The 20084-nt window shown below is 44.3% G+C and overlaps 1 protein-coding gene across 2 annotated transcripts in view; it reads left to right on the top strand.

The window, feature by feature from the left end:
* The window catches only part of bach2a (BTB and CNC homology 1, basic leucine zipper transcription factor 2a), a 46263-nt gene that overhangs the window by 12768 nt on the left and 13411 nt on the right, over positions 1-20084 (top strand). For both annotated transcript variants that reach the window (XM_037542296.1, XM_017711278.2), the window contains exon 2: positions 16940-17195. In XM_037542296.1, the coding sequence (XP_037398193.1) occupies positions 16953-17195 (243 nt within the window). In that variant the 5' untranslated portion in view covers positions 16940-16952. The remainder of the gene's footprint in view (positions 1-16939; positions 17196-20084) is intronic.

Here is a 20084-nt window from a genome sequence, read left to right as displayed (position 1 = left end):
TGCTTTGCCATGACCTACTAAATGTGAGTGCTGCCAGGTCCGTCCCAGGTGAGGGAGGAAGCGGCTTCCCTGAGGCGAGATGTGATGTCAGTTGCTTTGCTGAAACAAGAGCGGAGTGCATGACAGCTCCGAAAATGGAGTGACGAAAAACAAAAAGGTCATTCCTGGCAGACCGAAATACCTCCCATTGCTTTGGGGAAGGTGTTTTGAACCTGGGAGCGTGTGCTGGTTTAGCGGCCGTTGTATTGGTCCTAGAGGTCATCATAGTATAACGCATAGTACGGTCAAATCAGACTCGGTGCTTTTACTCCGTTACATCTACAGGAGGGTTTGAAATCATGAACCTTTGAGATGTACAACATGGAAAGTAACAATAAAAGGAGTTGTAGTGACCATATTTCTAATCATCTAATCGTCCGTGTGGCGTTATAGACAAATAACAGGACATGGGTTGCCATGTAGGTGCACAAACTGTAGCCTCTTCTGATGATATACAGTTTTCTTAATCCTTTAAAGAGCCCGTGTTGTGGAATAAAATATAAAAAATATGATGTTTATTATAATTATTGATTTTATTTAACATTTTCAATAATTTCCTATCCAATTTTTCAGTCCCTGTTTTCTGTATTGGCTCGGCTACATTGTAGACGAGGGTCTCCCTCAGTGTACTCCGCAGTTAAATAAAAGGTGATTGATTGATTGAAATAATTTCACGCCCTTTGGTTTTGAAGTCATATGTAAACATTGTTAAAATCGAGAACTGTTCAAAACAGCCTGTTTTGAATTTATTCTTTCTGTGATGTCGCATAAACCAACTGATATATCGGCCTCATGTATCTAGCCTGTAGCAGTTTGGCCCTGCCCTTTCGTTTTTGAAGTTTTAAGCTCTTTGAATGAGGGCAGCCAATCAGAACAGAGCTCATTTCATTTAGGTCAGTCTTAAAGGCGCAGTAAACGCGGCCTGTTTAATTGTAAGTGCTCGCAGTTGAAAAACTCATGGAAAAATGGGAAAAATGTGGAATTAGGACCATTTTTGGTGCATAAAGCACACAGCTGTTGTAAGTCGACATCAATTGTGAAAATAAAATGCAAGCCCGTGCAACACGTGGGCCCTTTAATGAAGGCTTAGCCCCGCCCCCACACTAGGCACAGCCTTGCGGTGTCAAATATCACTGAAGAGGTTGCATAGAATCTAAAAATATTATTGGAATATGTCGATTTTTTTTTTTTCTACTAATGACGATATTTATGCAAATGCTGCATGTTGACTTGGCATCTCGCTGAGTGAAGCAGTTCTGAGCCTGATTCTCGAAATCCTTTTCCTCAAAATGGGTGTTAAGAGAAAAGGGTATCATGGTGTCTCAATTTCCAGTGATTCATGACACACGGTGACCACACATGTTGGCCGGGCTTCAGCTGAGTAGCGGTCACTGGCCTCTCTCAGGCTCTTACGTCTTCTCTGTTGCCATCTGTTAATAGCAGAGCAGCAAAGCCAAGTAATGCTGAGGCTTGCGTTTAATGAAATGTGATAGGCTGACTCCCCCGCTGTGCTGCCAGTATCACCCGCTCTCTCGCACTATATATCCCCTTGAGGCTGAACATGAGTGCTTCCCTTCCCTGCCGAAGGGATGGGCCGTTCCTGGCCTTGTCCTCGCTCAGTGTGCTCAGTTTTACTGTTCATTTGTCATTGACTCACAGAGCGAGAGGCTCTCCTGCAGTCCTGAGCAGCGTTTTTACATCCCACAGCTCGTAGCGTTTTAAACGGTCTTTTTAGTTTTATCTCATGAAGTGCTGCTGCTGTTCCGTCATGTTTATCACTACCCGTGATAGTATTCCAGAGAATGTCCGTTAACTGCAGTCAGCACATTACTGAGGGGTTTTTAAATAGCCTACGCTGTGTTTCTGTCACATGGCTGCTGTTGACCTTGTGAAAAGCTGTTCTGAGTCACTCTGCTCTCTGGGATCTCATTCAACTGCTGTTTCTCCAGCCAGGGGCCCAAAATACTCTGGCATGCGGACTACGCAGCCCACCTCACCTCAGCCCGCGGCCTCAGGAATACCCTGAGTCTCAGGCAGGCAGTCATGGGTGCTGTTGTTTGAGCTTGATCTTACTATTTAAAGTTCATGTAATACAGTAAATGTATTAATTGAAAATACTTCTTGTTGATAATCTAGATGGCCCCAGAAAGAGTAGTGGTCTAGTATATCTATAGTATATACTGATCAGGCATAACATTATCCTTGTTTCTATGCTCTTTTGCTTTATAGGTGCTATTTGTAGTTCACCTATATAGTAAGTGTAAAGTGGAGCTGATAAAGTGGACAATGAGCCTAGAAACAAGGAGGTGGTCATGATGTTATGTGTGGCTGGTGTATACCAACACAGTGGGGAGGTGTCAGTTCAACTGCATCAGTTTTGCTGCAGTCAGTTAGAATAAAATGCGATGATTTATGCACTCTTTTTTTATTATTATTTATTTTATTTATTTCTTCCAGTCACGTTTCTGTATGTTAAAAAAAGTATTTTGAATAATCGCAAAATAAATTACTGTACAGCCATTTAAGTGACCTTGGCTTAGAGAAAGCTGCATGTGTGTGTGTGTGTGTGTGTGTGTGTGTGTGTGTGTGTGTGTGTGTGTGTGTGTATGTGCATATTGCTGCTGTCGGAACATGTATGTATATTGTTGTATCTTCAAAATGGAAATTTTGCAAAAGCAAAAAACACAATGATTATTTCACAGAGGGCAGTCGTGGGCTGGAGGTTAGGGCACCGGCCCTGTGACCAGACAGCACTGACAGTCCATGACTGAGGTGTCCTTGAGCAAGACACCTAACCCCCAACTGCTCCCCGGGCGCCGTGGATAGGGCTGCCCACCACTCCGGGCAAGTGTGCTCACTGCCCCCTAGTGTGCGTGTGTATTCACTAGTGTGTATGTGGTGTTTCACTTCACGGATGGGTTAAATGCGGAGGTGGAATTTCCCCGTTACTTATTATTACTTATTAAAAAATTTCTGGCCAATTAAATTAAGATGTGTTTAAAAAAATGTCAGACTTACTATGTCAGAATTGCTCATAGTGGTGACGATGGGAACCAGACCTCTAAAAGCTCCCTTGCAGAAAGTTACCACACAAATAGTCGTGACTGTGCTGCTCGATGCAGGGACAGTTTTACAGTAGTTTTGTAAAGTAAAATAGTACTCAAAAAACTCGAGTTACCATCATCAGCATTCCATGTAAAACTCAGAAGACAAGTGTAGGTTCTCTGGTGGTCCTGGATCGTGAATAAAATGACTATATTTGTGTTGTAGTCATGGCGACCCCTGGTTCCTATCACCACCACTGTAAAGACACCTGAGTTCTTGAAGAAGTTCTTGAAATCTGAGGCTTGATAAAGGCTTTTGGAAGTTGATTGTTGGTCTGCGAACGTCCAGAAGAGAGACGCGTAGTTGGTTTTACTCATCGAGAATGAAACGCGATGCTTGCGTTTGATGTCAATAACACATCAAACACATATGTCAATAAAACAGCCCCAGCTGTAATCTTTAGATTTCAAATGATCAAGAAATTCTTGGATTAAAGCCCACTGTCGCTATTTTAGATGCTAGACTCTCAGAAATAAGTGGGTGGTTCCCTGAAGGCTCCATCTCAGTCCCTTCAGTCAGGGAACATAACTGAACCATAGTCCACTGAAATGATCTGTTCTAAGCTGGACTGACTCCACACACCCCTCCTCGCCTCGCCTCCAGGCTTTTACTCTACTGCTCTGTTTTAAAAACATTCGGTTATGAAAAGGAACAAATACCAACTTTTCACCTGGAGGAACTGATTTAAGGTTCACAATCAGACCTTAAAACCACTGGAGAACCTTTGAGGGAACATTCTGTACCTTGATGAATGAAAAATGGGCAGGATGGTTTTAATTCAACACTTGCACACTGTGCTGCACTAAACCCAGTTAAACAGGGCGAATTAATTTCTCTTTAAAAAAACATGCAGTTGGTCAGTGATATGTGCTGATGATATCCACGATATGCTCAAAGATCATATTGTTGATCACAGTAATAAAGTTTATCACAATAACGATAAAAGATCATCATATTGCCCACCTCGGTGAAATCACGTGCGCTATAAGACTCGTAAACAGGCATATTCTCCATTCTAACTGACCTCGGCTGATTTAAAACTCATTGAGGTGAGGTCTATCTGTGCACTCTCACTAAAACCTTGTGGGAAATGTCCCGAGGTGAAGTAAACGATATGTAACGCAGCTGCTTTGAGGAGATCCGTTTGCGCCGACCCCATTGAGTCCGCCCTGCGCAGACCTGACAGTGATGCTGAAATGGCATTGGCCTGGTGAAAGAGAGCTGCTTAGCCTTATTTGAGCACAAAGCCACATTGTTAACGCCTAATGATGTCATTGTAGAGTTTCCTGCTGCGCTCATTTCGGTGGAAACTCCCCGGTGAAGAGGCTTTATCTAGCAGTTGTTATCTCCTTTTGAGGTTGTCTCTCTGAACCTGCAGCTCTGATGACATCAGACACACAGGGCTGGAGGAGGACGCCCCACCGCTGCAGTTCACACAGGGAGCATAGTGGTACAACAGGAAGGCGTGCTTGTGCTTCTAATGCGTAGCTTGTGTTGGCCATTCTCTAGCCCTTCATCAGTGGTCAGTTTCTGATCACAGAGGCAGTCCAGGCTGGATATTTTTGGGGGCACCATTGATGAAGGGCTGGACGACAACTAAGGCAAACAGGGCATCAACAGACCACTCTGCTGATGTTTATAAACGTACTTTTACATGATGCTCAAAGCTGAAATGCAGGAACTATATATACACCGACAATAACGTTCTGACCACCTCCTTGTTTCTACGCTCATTGTCCATCTGATCAGCTCCACTTACTGTATAGCTGCACTTTGTAGTTCTACAGTTACAGACTGTAGTCCATCTGTTTCTCTGATGCTCTGTTACCCTGTTCTTCAGTGGTCAGGACCCCCATGGACCCTCACAGAGCAGGTACTGTTTGAGTGGTGGATCATTCTCAGCACTGCAGTAACACTGATGTGGTGGTGATGTGTTAGTGTGTGTTGTGCTGGTGCGAGTGGATCAGACATCAGACACAGCAGTGCTGCTGGAACTACAAAGTGCACCTATATAGTAGGTGGAGCTGATAAAATGGACAAGTCATAATATTATGGCTGATCTGTGTGTGTGTGTGTGTGTGTGTGTGTTTTCAGTCTGACCATCTCACTTCATTCATTTTTTTATTGCATTAATGTCAGTGAAAGGCAGCAGATTCAATCAGAAGTCCTCTGACTGCTAGACCAAAGAATGAGTGGTGCCCCAGGAGTGTCTCAGTATCCTGCATGCTTTCAAACGCTGCCCAGATCCAACTGCCCGGACTTTCTGAGCAGTCCTACTCTGGTTGAGTAAAAAGGTTAGAAAAGGGTTCAGTCAGCATGTTTACTCATCATCTCTCTGTTTGAGCGAAAGAAAAAGAGCGTTCTCCTCCCACTGCAGAGAAAAACCTACCACAGGTTCCTGAAAGACCCTCTGAGCAGCTTTGAGAAATGCGCAGAAGACTTAATGAGGTCAGTTAAGTGCTGAATTAGGGCATGACTCCTCGCCGTGGATGCAACTGTTGTATCGGCCCTCGAGTGAAGAGCGTTATTTGTGCTTTTCTGAGAAATATTTCTCAGACATCTCAGAAGATGCAAATGCCCAGCTTTGTTTTTTGTGAACACTTATGTACCGTTTATTTCTGTGTGTTGCCAGAATGATACAGATGTTTTAATTCATTAGCGTTTTCATATATTAACATAGTTCTGATGATGGTTTGGACAGATTCTGTAACAAATCGAGCCTAAAACATCACAGAATATAACATGACATGAAAAATAACATGAAATTAAGTACAGCTGGATAGAAAATTGTGAAAAATGTATTATTTTCAACAAAGTTTCACATAAACATTAAAATTAATGTCACTTTTCACATCACAGCTCTGCTGTTAAACTCTTCATGCTGCTGTTCATCTTTCAGTGACATTATTTAACAGAAAATTGACAACTTTTGTCACGTTACTGTTCAGTGGACACATTTCTTCTTCCCCTTTTTCTGTCCTCCCACAAAAAAATGCATTCAATAAAAAACACATTAGATTTTAAATAGTTCCTCTGCGTTAAATCTGTAAAAATGGAAAAGAATGAAGAAAAAAAGAGTTTCTTTGTGACGTGTAAAAGAAGTAAAACCAGGACTGGAGTTTCAAATCATGGATTAAACCCTCATACATGCATAAAGAGAAAAATAATTCAAGTAATTAAGGAACGTCAAATTACTTAAAGGCAAAACATCAAATAAACAAACGTCGCTCACCGCCGCCCTCTAAAGGCGTCATTAACACACATCAAATAAACAAACGTCGCTCACCGCCGCCCTCTAAAGGCGTCATTAACACACATCAAATAAACAAACGTCGCTCACCGCCGCCCTCTAAAGGCCTCATTAACACACATCAAATAAACAAACGTCGCTCACCGCCGCCCTCTAAAGGCGTCATTAACACACATCAAATAAACAAACGTCGCTCACCGCCGCCCTCTAAAGGCGTCATTAACACACATCAAATAAACAAACGTCGCTCAGCGCCGCCCTCTAAAGGCGTCATTAACACACATCAAATAAACAAACGTCGCTCACCGCCGCCCTCTAAAGGCGTCATTAACACACATCAAATAAACTAACGTCGCTCACCGCCGCCCTCTAAAGGCGTCATTAACACACATCAAATAAACAAACGTCGCTCACCGCCGCCCTCTAAAGGCGTCATTAACACACATCAAATAAACAAACGTCTCTCACCGCCGCCCTCTAAAGGCGTCATTAACACACATCACATAAACAAACGTCGCTCACCGCCGCCCTCTAAAGGCGTCATTAACACACATCAAATAATCAAACGTCGCTCACCGCCGCCCTCTAAAGGCGTCATTAACACACATCAAATAAACAAACGTCGCTCACCGCCGCCCTCTAAAGGCGTCATTAACACACATCAAATAAACAAACGTCGCTCACCGCCGCCCTCTAAAGGCCTCATTAACACACATCAAATAAACAAACGTCGCTCACCGCCGCCCTCTAAAGGCGTCATTAACACACATCAAATAAACAAACGTCGCTCACCGCCGCCCTCTAAAGGCCTCATTAACACACATCAAATAAACAAACGTCGCTCACCGCCGCCCTCTAAAGGCGTCATTAACACACATCAAATAAACAAACGTCGCTCACCGCCGCCCTCTAAAGGCGTCATTAACACACATCAAATAAACAAACGTCGCTCACCGCCGCCCTCTAAAGGCCTCATTAACACACATCAAATAAACAAACGTCGCTCACCGCCGCCCTCTAAAGGCCTCATTAACAAACATCAAATAAACAAACGTCGCTCACCGCCGCCCTCTAAAGGCGTCATTAACAAACATCAGATAAACAAACGTCGCTCACCGCCGCCCTCTAAAGGCGTCATTAACACACATCAAATAAACAAACGTCGCTCACCGCCGCCCTCTAAAGGCGTCATTAACACACATCAAATAAACAAACGTCGCTCACCGCCGCCCTCTAAAGGCGTCATTAACACACATCAAATAAACAAACGTCTCTCACCGCCGCCCTCTAAAGGCGTCATTAACACACATCAAATAAACAAACGTCGCTCACCGCCGCCCTCTAAAGGCGTCATTAACACACATCAAATAAACAAACGTCGCTCAGCGCCGCCCTCTAAAGGCGTCATTAACACACATCAAATAAACAAACGTCGCTCACCGCCGCCCACTAAAGGCGTCATTAACACACATCAAATAAACAAACGTCGCTCACCGCCGCCCTCTAAAGGCGTCATTAACACACATCAAATAAACAAACGTCGCTCAGCGCCGCCCTCTAAAGGCGTCATTAACACACATCAAATAAACAAACGTCGCTCACCGCCGCCCTCTAAAGGCGTCATTAACACACATCAAATAAACAAACGTCGCTCACCGCCGCCCTCTAAAGGCGTCATTAACACACATCAAATAAACAAACGTCGCTCACCGCCGCCCTCTAAAGGCGTCATTAACACACATCAAATAAACAAACGTCGCTCACCGCCGCCCTCTAAAGGCGTCATTAACACACATCACATAAACAAACGTCGCTCACCGCCGCCCTCTAAAGGCGTCATTAACACACATCAAATAAACAAACGTCGCTCACCGCCGCCCTCTAAAGGCGTCATTAACACACATCAAATAAACAAACGTCGCTCACCGCCGCCCTCTAAAGGCGTCATTAACACACATCAAATAAACAAACGTCGCTCACCGCCGCCCTCTAAAGGCGTCATTAACACACATCAAATAAACAAACGTCGCTCACCGCCGCCCTCTAAAGGCGTCATTAACACACATCAAATAAACAAACGTCGCTCACCGCCGCCCTCTAAAGGCGTCATTAACAAACATCAAATAAACAAACGTCGCTCACCGCCGCCCTCTAAAGGCGTCATTAACACACATCAAATAAACAAACGTCGCTCACCGCCGCCCTCTAAAGGCGTCATTAACACACATCAAATAAACAAACGTCTCTCACCGCCGCCCTCTAAAGGCGTCATTAACACACATCAAATAAACAAACGTCGCTCACCGCCGCCCTCTAAAGGCGTCATTAACACACATCAAATAAACAAACGTCGCTCACCGCCGCCCTCTAAAGGCGTCATTAACACACATCAAATAAACAAACGTCGCTCACCGCCGCCCTCTAAAGGCCTCATTAACACACATCAAATAAACAAACGTCGCTCACCGCCGCCCTCTAAAGGCCTCATTAACAAACATCAAATAAACAAACGTCGCTCACCGCCGCCCTCTAAAGGCGTCATTAACAAACATCAGATAAACAAACGTCGCTCACCGCCGCCCTCTAAAGGCGTCATTAACACACATCAAATAAACAAACGTCGCTCACCGCCGCCCTCTAAAGGCGTCATTAACACACATCAAATAAACAAACGTCGCTCACCGCCGCCCTCTAAAGGCGTCATTAACACACATCAAATAAACAAACGTCGCTCACCGCCGCCCTCTAAAGGCGTCATTAACACACATCAAATAAACAAACGTCGCTCACCGCCGCCCTCTAAAGGCGTCATTAACACACATCAAATAAACAAACGTCGCTCAGCGCCGCCCTCTAAAGGCGTCATTAACACACATCAAATAAACAAACGTCGCTCACCGCCGCCCACTAAAGGCGTCATTAACACACATCAAATAAACAAACGTCGCTCACCGCCGCCCTCTAAAGGCGTCATTAACACACATCAAATAAACAAACGTCGCTCACCGCCGCCCTCTAAAGGCGTCATTAACACACATCAAATAAACAAACGTCGCTCACCGCCGCCCTCTAAAGGCGTCATTAACACACATCAAATAAACAAACGTCGCTCACCGCCGCCCTCTAAAGGCGTCATTAACACACATCAAATAAACAAACGTCGCTCACCGCCGCCCTCTAAAGGCGTCATTAACACACATCAAATAAACAAACGTCGCTCACCGCCGCCCTCTAAAGGCGTCATTAACAAACATCAAATAAACAAACGTCGCTCACCGCCGCCCTCTAAAGGCGTCATTAACAAACATCAAATAAACAAACGTCGCTCACCGCCGCCCTCTAAAGGCGTCATTAACACACATCAAATAAACAAACGTCGCTCACCGCCGCCCTCTAAAGGCGTCATTAACACACATCAAATAAACAAACGTCGCTCACCGCCGCCCTCTAAAGGCGTCATTAACACACATCAAATAAACAAACGTCGCTCACCGCCGCCCTCTAAAGGCGTCATTAACACACATCAAATAAACAAACGTCGCTCACCGCCGCCCTCTAAAGGCGTCATTAACACACATCAAATAAACAAACGTCGCTCACCGCCGCCCTCTAAAGGCGTCATTAACACACATCAAATAAACAAACGTCGCTCACCGCCGCCCTCTAAAGGCGTCATTAACACACATCAAATAAACAAACGTCGCTCACCGCCGCCCTCTAAAGGCGTCATTAACAAACATCAAATAAACAAACGTCGCTCACCGCCGCCCTCTAAAGGCGTCATTAACACACATCAAATAAACAAACGTCGCTCACCGCCGCCCTCTAAAGGCGTCATTAACACACATCAAATAAACAAACGTCGCTCACCGCCGCCCTCTAAAGGCCTCATTAACACACATCAAATAAACAAACGTCGCTCACCGCCGCCCTCTAAAGGCGTCATTAACACACATCAAATAAACAAACGTCTCTCACCGCCGCCCTCTAAAGGCGTCATTAACAAACATCAAATAAACAAACGTCGCTCAGCGCCGCCCTCTAAAGGCGTCATTAACACACATCAAATAAACAAACGTCGCTCACCGCCGCCCTCTAAAGGCCTCATTAACACACATCAAATAAACAAACGTCGCTCACCGCCGCCCTCTAAAGGCGTCATTAACAAACATCAAATAAACAAACGTCGCTCACCGCCGCCCTCTAAAGGCGTCATTAACACACATCAAATAAACAAACGTCGCTCAGCGCCGCCCTCTAAAGGCGTCATTAACACACATCAAATAAACAAACGTCGCTCACCGCCGCCCTCTAAAGGCGTCATTAACACACATCAAATAAACAAACGTCGCTCACCGCCGCCCTCTAAAGGCGTCATTAACACACATCAAATAAACAAACGTCGCTCACCGCCGCCCTCTAAAGGCGTCATTAACACACATCAAATAAACAAACGTCTCTCACCGCCGCCCTCTAAAGGCGTCATTAACACACATCAAATAAACAAACGTCTCTCACCGCCGCCCTCTAAAGGCCTCATTAACACACATCAAATAAACAAACGTCTCTCACCGCCGCCCTCTAAAGGCGTCATTAACACACATCAAATAAACAAACGTCTCTCACCGCCGCCCTCTAAAGGCCTCATTAACACACATCAAATAAACAAACGTCGCTCACCGCCGCCCTCTAAAGGCGTCATTAACACACATCAAATAAACAAACGTCGCTCACCGCCGCCCTCTAAAGGCGTCATTAACACACATCAAATAAACAAACGTCGCTCACCGCCGCCCTCTAAAGGCGTCATTAACACACATCAAATAAACAAACGTCGCTCACCGCCGCCCTCTAAAGGCGTCATTAACACACATCAAATAAACAAACGTCGCTCACCGCCGCCCTCTAAAGGCGTCATTAACACACATCAAATAAACAAACGTCGCTCACCGCCGCCCTCTAAAGGCGTCATTAACACACATCAAATAAACAAACGTCTCTCACCGCCGCCCTCTAAAGGCGTCATTAACACACATCAAATAAACAAACGTCGCTCACCGCCGCCCTCTAAAGGCCTCATTAACACACATCAAATAAACAAACGTCTCTCACCGCCGCCCTCTAAAGGCGTCATTAACACACATCAAATAAACAAACGTCTCTCACCGCCGCCCTCTAAAGGCGTCATTAACACACATCAAATAAACAAACGTCGCTCACCGCCGCCCTCTAAAGGCGTCATTAACACACATCAAATAAACAAACGTCGCTCACTGCCGCCCTCTAAAATAATAACCCCAGAAATGTTTACTTTTATTATTTTATTAAGGCGTTTCAGTTAATGCGTTTCTGCTCTGTGTTCACTTGTATTTGCCTCAACATGATCGATTAAAATGCACCTAATTCAGAGTCTGTTGCAGTTTAGTAAACTGCAGTAAAACTAACAGCTTTGGAAAAGAATTATGATTAGGCGGTTCTGAAATAATTCGGACCTTTGAACATTGCTATGGGAACCATAAAAGAGGTGGTGGTATTGTGCCGTCTGTGTTTTTGTCCTGGTCTTATTGAGCTACAGTTAAACGATGTGGTTGTTCTTCTGGATCATGTTCGTTCCTGTGACATTCTCTCATTCTTCAGGGAAATGATTCCCTCCCGACGGAGAACCATTAATGGTACTGTTTCTGCATGTAGGTCATGTGGAGAATCTGGGCCAGACTGCGAGGCAAGTCACCACAGAACAAGTTGAAGAAGTCTAATTACGCTGTGCAGCTATTGTCTCCTGAGCAACAGCAAGAAGCCTGAGACGCCTGCCATAAAAAAGTCTAAATATCGATTGTACTTGTTGCGTATTAGTTTGTACCCTGACACATTCACGGCCCACAGATCTCTTGCCGAGAAACGATGATACTCGTGGCCGTCTGACGCGATTCCACATGGCACCCAGGCTGACGAAACGACCTGCAATTCCTTGAACGGTTATTTTCACGTGATTGATATGTTCCACTATGAGCGTTAGCCGCGTGTCTGAAGGCCCTGATGTGGAAGCGATGGCTCATTACAGAGGGAATTAAATCTGCTTTGAGACGGTTGAAGAATATACGCCTGTGTGATGCTTTATAAGAAATGAAATAACGATACACAACATGATGCTTTGTGTGAGGAGAGCAGGCCCCAGAGGCTGAATGCTGTGTGTTGTCTGTGGGTGTGAGAGAGTCATCACTACTCCACGCCTCTGATGCATGTGGAGGTTTTGCCCCAAGCTATTCCCAGCTGCGTTAGCTAGTTTGGAATAATTAGAACGTCCCCCTGAGCACTTCTTTCACTCAAGCCTTCAATCCTTCTGCTTTTTTTATACATCGATAAAAAGCAAGTGAGTAATCGTAGAACTCCCAGCCTCACCATGAAGCAGATTAAGAAAACCTGTGAAATACGTCACATCAAAAAAATTAAAAAATGACAGCATGTCTGCGGCTTTTCATCTGTTAAGGCTTCACAAACTGAATAGGCAGCTCTTTTACTCCGCTCATTGTGAGCGGTGTGGATTAGCAGAACGCAGCTTCATGGCCTTCAGTCTTCGATGAGATGTTTTCATTTGACTGTACTGCAACACTAGTGCAATGTGCCCTGCCTTTCCAGAGCTCATTAAAGTGAAGGTGTGGTGAAAAAAATCCACAATCTTCCACCCATATCTCTGCATGTGGTTGACCAGCCAGGCCGTCTTTGATGTTTAAAATCTTTAAAATCTTCTATAAAATTAAAGGACAAAAATATGTGCACATAGATGGCTGCTGTTCCTGGTTTTACCTATGTGTCTGATCCACTCAGACCAGCGCAACACACTGCCACCATCATCAGTGTCACTGCAGTGCTGAGATGATCCACCACCCAAACACTACCTGCTCTGTGAGGGTCCATGGGGGTCCTGACCACTGAAGAACAGGGTAACAGAGTATCAGAGAAACAGATGGACTACAGTCTGTAACTGTAGAACTACAGAGTGCAGCTATACAGTAAGTGGAGCTGATTAAAGGGACAATGAGCGCAGAAACGAGGAGGTGGTCATGATGTCACGCCTGGTTGGTGTAATTTTCTCCATGTTTATAAATAACACAGGATATCAGAAACCGTAAACAGACGTATTAGAGATTGCTGTACAACTCCATGTGATTAAAAGCAAGGCATGCAGTTCATATTAAGAAAATACGTAGTTATGATTTTTCTGGTCAGTGTTGTGATTGTGATTTGAGATTAATATTGTCTTGGTTATTATTAGGCCTGTAGATCCACATTTTTCGGCTCGGGGCCTGAACGCTGGCCGTACTGCGTCAGATTACCGGTTATATGTGGTTTTAGTGTCATGTACACAGGGTGTTTAGTCTCCTTTGACTGGTCTAACTCCTCTACAGGCAGTTAATGCTTCATGTTATCAGGTTCCATGTAATTTAGCATTGTTGATGATCTTTGGTTGATAATCGCAGCTGGTGCGATTTGAAATTTGTGCTCTTTCAAACTGTATTTTTGCACTGCATGGCTGATTCTGACTCACCGTTGACCATTTTTTTGGCCACTTTTTGTAGCCTTTTTTTTTTTTTTTTAACCCGAAGTTCACACGAGTGCATTTCCAGTACTTTCCATTACCCAAAGTCTCTAATAGTATTAGATCTTCTTTCACACGGCAGACTGGCGTTTTAAATTCCTCTATGAAAAATCAGGGGCCAATTTAAATAACATGAAATCCCATCATAATCAGATTTCTGCAGTCATCTGATTACTCAAACGGTCATGTAAACACGTACTCTGATATAGAAATCTCGTTAAGAAACCTCAGTAATCAGATTTCCCAGTGCATGTAAGCTCTTATTCTGATTTCTGTCGGATTTCTCAGTCCGAGCATGTCCAGATCAGACGGTGGATGTCATGAGACGCAAAACCCTGTTGGAGCGGCGCTGAAACCAAACACGAAATAACGGATTTGAGTATTATTTATCTCCTAGATAATGTATGTTCATGTGGCGCGATATAAAAAAAAAAGCTGCAGTATGAAGTTTGAGTTTTGGATTATGTTTACGTCACGTCGTCTTCTGTGAGTTTATTGGCTGGTCGTAAAGCAGAAATCCGATTATTGCCTGACTCATGTAAACCCGGAGTTTCCCCATCATCTGGTGACTCGTGCATGTTGAGGAATCCAAAGCCTTATTTAACCAGAGGACCGGCCGTATGTCTGGAGAAGTGAAGTTTATTCGTTTGTGTGCAGGTACCAGACACCCAGCCAGCCCGTAAGACACTGGGCTGATGCAGCTTTATAGCAGGACTGCTGCCGAGATCAGGCTCAGCCTATACGTGACAAGTGACAGGTGTGACAGACGTGACCATGTAGGGATAAACAAGAATAGACAGAAGAATGTTCTAAATACAGCCACAGTACAGACACACAATACTCAATATAAGGACATTACTAAACAACACTAAACACTTTACAGAGCAGTGCATTTCTACAGTGTAAACGTGTTGATCGGATTACTGACACAACCTGATTTTCTGCAGTTCTCGGATTATTGAGCGCATGGAAACGCACTCACTGAAAGTAGGAGACCGGCCATCTAGCACATTGAAGCATCTGTAAATAATTATGGATTGATTTGATTTATCTGACTCCTCTTATTTACCTCATAAAATTGCAAAAATGTATCTGAATTATAATTAATTGGCTGATCATGTGTTTGGAGCATACAGGTATTGGATTCCAATCAGATGTTTTAATTTTAATTGGAGCACTTTACTGAGGATGATGGTCTAAAAGTTGTCTTTGATGTTGAAACTTCAGTTACTCTATTAACCACAGAGCTACACAGCTAAAAACGTCCCACACAGGGAATAATATCAGTATAGATTTGTTACAAGATTGAATCATATTCATTCTTTTATTGCTGGATGTGATATGGGAGTAATTATCTGCTGATGTCGGCCCGATAGAGATACCCGTCAATACTCATACACCAGCTCTAGCTCTCTAGTTACATTAGCCCTGTGTAGGTCCAGTGCAAAACTAAGGAGGTAAACCTCAGACACCACATGTGTTGACTTTCACTGCATTGACATCAGGATAAAGATTGTAGGAATTCAACGAAATGGGAATTTTGGGCAGACGCTGATATATAAAATGTTTTCAAGTGCAAGTCCTTCATTTCTGAAATTTAAACATTTATAAAATATGGAAATTGGACTTTCATTTTCATGGATTGGCATTATAGAGAATATATAATATTTCTGTAGCGTTAAAATACAAAACTTAATGAAAAAAAAAAAACATATATATATGTGTGTGTGTGTGTGTGTGTGTGTGTGTGTGTGTGTGTGTGTGTGTGTATATATATATATATATATATGATGGCTCTTTAAGGGTTCTTTACTAAAAAATGGTTCTGTATGGGATCACAGATGTTTCAAAGTGATACTTGAAAATGTATGCTCTTAAAAATGACGGTTCCTCAAAAGGTTCTTCAGTAAAGAGAACCCGTTGCATGATTAAAGGGTTCTCTGCGTTGTAAATGGTTCTTCAGATTGCAGAGTTCTGTCGATGATTCTATACAGAACTTTTTTGTCAAGGGTTCTATATAGCACCAAAAAGGGTTCTGCTGTTATTGTAGTGTGAAGTCCATAACAGTAGAAGAACCCTTTTTGGTGCTGTATAGAGCCATATACAACACATTCCCCATCAGTCAGGAGAGCCGTTTCACCATGCATAGAACCGTTTAATCATGCGAGGGGTTCTTGAGTGTTCATGGTTCACTGAATCAGTTCAGCTGATTGGTTGAGAAGGTTCTAACTGTGCTGTCATTTCACCATAACATCACAGGTTTTTCACAAACACTGCATCACTCCGCTGAGACGCCGTTGCTAAGCAACTACTCTGACAGCTGTAGGAGACGCTCAGGCCATTTGAACGTTTTTACCTCTTACTTTGCCACAAACAGAAAACGGGCGCTGTTAAGACCACATCTGACCGACAGCTGATTTGGTCCGACTCTGAAGATGAGACAACACTAAATTCCCAGCCTGTCAGTCGGTCTGTTTGGAGCTGGAGAACGAACTTCCAGCTGTGCAGCGAGTGGGCGGAGCTCGTTACCCTGACGTAGCAACGAGCTGCTCGTTAAGGAGCTATAATTTGGAGGAAGGAGCTGAACATTAAAACATATTAAACGCTGCGTTCACGGCCAGTTTATTCATTTCTTACTGTATTTATTTAACTGCTGTATTAAAGCAGTAGGACACTCCGGGTTGTGTGTTATCGCAAATTTATTGCTTAAATATAGAACCATTTTCTAAGAACCGTTTGAAGAACCATCATGTTTAAGAACGTACGTTATCAAATATCAGTTTGAAATCTCTGTTAAATCTGAGTGTCTCCTATACTGATGTTTTTTAAGCACTATTCTGACGAACTCTATGATGATATTGTCGTGCGTTCGTAGAAAATTGTGTAGATGTTTCGATGAAGTCCTGGGTTTGAATCCTGTGTCTCACTGTGGTCGTTTGCTCCTCCAGGCTCCAGAGCGGGATGTCTATGGCCGAGAAGCCTGAAGGCCCCGTGTACGTGTACGAGTCGACGGTGCACTGTGCCAACATCCTCCTGTGCCTGAATGAGCAGCGGAAGCAGGACGTCCTGTGCGATGTGAGCGTGCGGGTGGAGGGCAGGGAGGTCCGTGCCCACAGGGCCGTCCTGGCCGCCTGCAGCCGCTACTTCTCCCTACTGCTCCGAGGCCCAAGAGAGCACGAGCCGGTCATCTGCCTGCCGTCTAAGGTGAGCACTCGCATTAGGGCTGCAGTGATTGGTCAGAGTTGTCTATTACTTTTTACTCTGGATTGTTCATATGACCCGCATGGCTATTCCGACAGAAACACCACATACACACTAGTGAGCACACGCGCTAGGGAGCAAAGAGGTGGGTAGACCTATTCACAGCACCCAGGGAGCAGATGGAGGTCAGGTGTCTTGCTCAAGGGCACTTCAGTCACGTACTGTAAGCTCAGGGGATCGACCCCACGACCTTCTGGTCACGAGGCCGGTTTCCTAACTTCCAGCCCACGACTGACTCAAAGAAGACAGACAGACTGTAGTCCATCTGTTTCTCCAATACTTTGTTACCCTGTTCTTCAGTGGTCAGGACCCCCATGGACGCTCACAGAGCAGGTACTATTTGGGTGGTGGGTCATTCTCAGCAGTGCAGTAACGCTGACATGTTGGTAGTTTGTTAGTGTGTGTTGTGCTGGTCTGAGTGGATCAGACGCAGCAGTGCTGCTGGAGTTTTTAAACACCTCAGTGTCGCCGCTGGACTGAGAATAGTCCACCAACCAAAAATATCCAGCCAACAGCGTCCTGTGGGCAGCGTCCTGTGGGCAGCGTCCTGTGACCACTGATGAAGGACTAGAGGATGACCACCACAAACTGTGCAGCAGCAGATGAGCTGTCGTCTCTGACTTTACATCTACAAGGTGGACCGACAAGGTAGGAGCGTCTAATAGAGTGGACAGTGAGTGGACACAGTGTTTAAAAACTCCAGCAGCACTGCTGTGTCTGATCCACTCAGACCAACACAACACACACTAACCAACCACTTTGTGTGAGTCTTTGTGCCAGTTGGCTGGTAACTCATAAGCTCATCTGAAGAAGCAGCCTAATGATTTCCTTTGGCTACTTTTGAATAGTAGATTATCGCTGCTGTCAGAGGAAAAGCTTGTATCTCCGTTTTTGTCGTTTTTCAGTTTTTGACATAATTTCAAAGTGCAGGTGTCCCTTTACATTGTGTGTAAATTTCAGGATGAATGGTCCAGAAGAAACGGCGCAAAATGACTTGGAAGTATTTCTGGTTCCATTGACTTGCATTAGAATTAAAGTAGGTTTTTTCCTTCTTCTGTAAATTTACCATTTTGGACATAAAAGGTTTTCTTCCGGCGGCAGCCACATGTTTTCAGATGCTCTTCACTCGCTTCCAGTTGGCAAATAAAAAAGGCCGTGATGGAGTCCTTAGGTCAAATCCAGTGCCGTATTCGTGTTCACCAAGAACTGATTCACTACGAAACTAGTGAGCAAGTTTTGTTCTGTTCAGCAAGCAGCGCACACTGCGCCAAACGAACTGAAACCATGACACAGTTTTGCTTTGAAACATTGCTTCCTTTGAGATCTACTGTCAGCTGTACTGTATTTGTAAAATGCAACTCGTTAAACACTTGAGAAAAACAAAAGAGGATATTTGTGCGAATCTGTGAAATGGGCCAACGTTTAGAGATTTGTTTTCTGCGGCTCATCCTGAAGTTCCTGAAGACGTTTCGCGATGAAAGCGGCGGGATCCATCATTTATTCATACTCACTTGTCAGAGTAGCAGTGGTATAGATGCCTCTCACTTCCAACACCCAGGCCATTTAGACACATATTAGTGCGTAACGTCCCAGATATGTCAAAAGTCCTCGTTTTGCATCAGCCGTTACATTAATTTCTGTTATTCTTTGACTTGTTAAAAGAGACGTGTTCTCTAATGACGGAAAAGTGGGCTGTGTTTCTCTCTCTCTCTCCCGCAGTAGTCAGAACCAAATCCCCCCTTCTTTGTAGCGTGCATCTCTTTTCTCTCTGCTTCTGTCTGTGTGTGTTTCCCTGCCTGCCGCCCTCATTAGGATCACTGGTTATAACATTAAAGGAGTCTCGTATGGCGCTGGGCTTCCGTAAAGGCGCGCTTCTGCAGGCAGCAGCTGCTGATGCAAGCTGAAAATAGATCCAGAGGATGTTCAACACTAACCCCCCCCCCCGAACCCTTCCCTCCCCACCCCCCTCCCAGCAGCTCTTCCATTTATTAGCAACTCTGGGAGGGCTGCCTAGCCTTATTTTAAGCAAAATGACTTTCCTTTACGACGACATCGCTCCGGATGTGGCCGCGCTGCCCCTGGCATCCATAGATGTCCGTGTGAGCACGAGGATGTTGTGAAAAGGGAGTTCTGCTGGGCTCGTCTGGCTCCTAGTGATGTTTTCTCTCTTTGTTTCACTCTCTCTCTCGCAGCTGCTAAGTGGGCCTTTCTCCATGACTTGATTTGCTGAACAGATGTGCTTGCAGATGTGTGTAATTTATCCCTGTTTGAGTAGCCCGCGAACGCTCGAAACTGCTGACGCAGTGTCAACATGCTGGATGTAAATGCTTTCAGTGTTTTTCCTTCATCGGAAGCGTCAGCCTCTATCAGGCCAGATGTCTGTGTGCATTGTGGGTTTACTGTCATGTTTCAGATATTTGTTTGTCAGTAAACTGCTGTGCAGTCACACGTTACTTTACACGAGGCCTTCACACTTCACTGAATGTCTGCGTACTGTCGGGGTCCTGAGCGGTCCAGCCTCCACCCTGGGTCTCCGACGTAGTACAACTAATACATTTTTTAATCGATATTCTAATTTTCATTTAATCCTTTTTCTAATATAAAAAAATGTTATGAAATCAAAAGATTAAAAAACAGATTAAAAAAGCAGTACCGCCAAAAAGTTTCAACGATTTTCTTGCAAGAATGAAGAAGATGAAAAACCAAATTTCAGCCGTTGGTTCTTTTGAAGGAAAAGGCTTTTATGAAGTTTCCGGTGACGAGTCGGCTTCCGGATCGCCAACAGTGCAAAGATTCAACACGTTACATCCGTTTTTATAATGTTTTTCGATT

The sequence above is a fragment of the Pygocentrus nattereri genome, chromosome 10 (genome assembly GCF_015220715.1).
Source record: "Pygocentrus nattereri isolate fPygNat1 chromosome 10, fPygNat1.pri, whole genome shotgun sequence".
In the NCBI taxonomy this organism is placed as follows: Eukaryota; Metazoa; Chordata; class Actinopteri; order Characiformes; family Serrasalmidae; genus Pygocentrus; species Pygocentrus nattereri.
The sequence above is the reverse complement of the archived record's forward strand: the minus strand, read 5'-3'. Positions and strand labels throughout refer to the sequence as shown.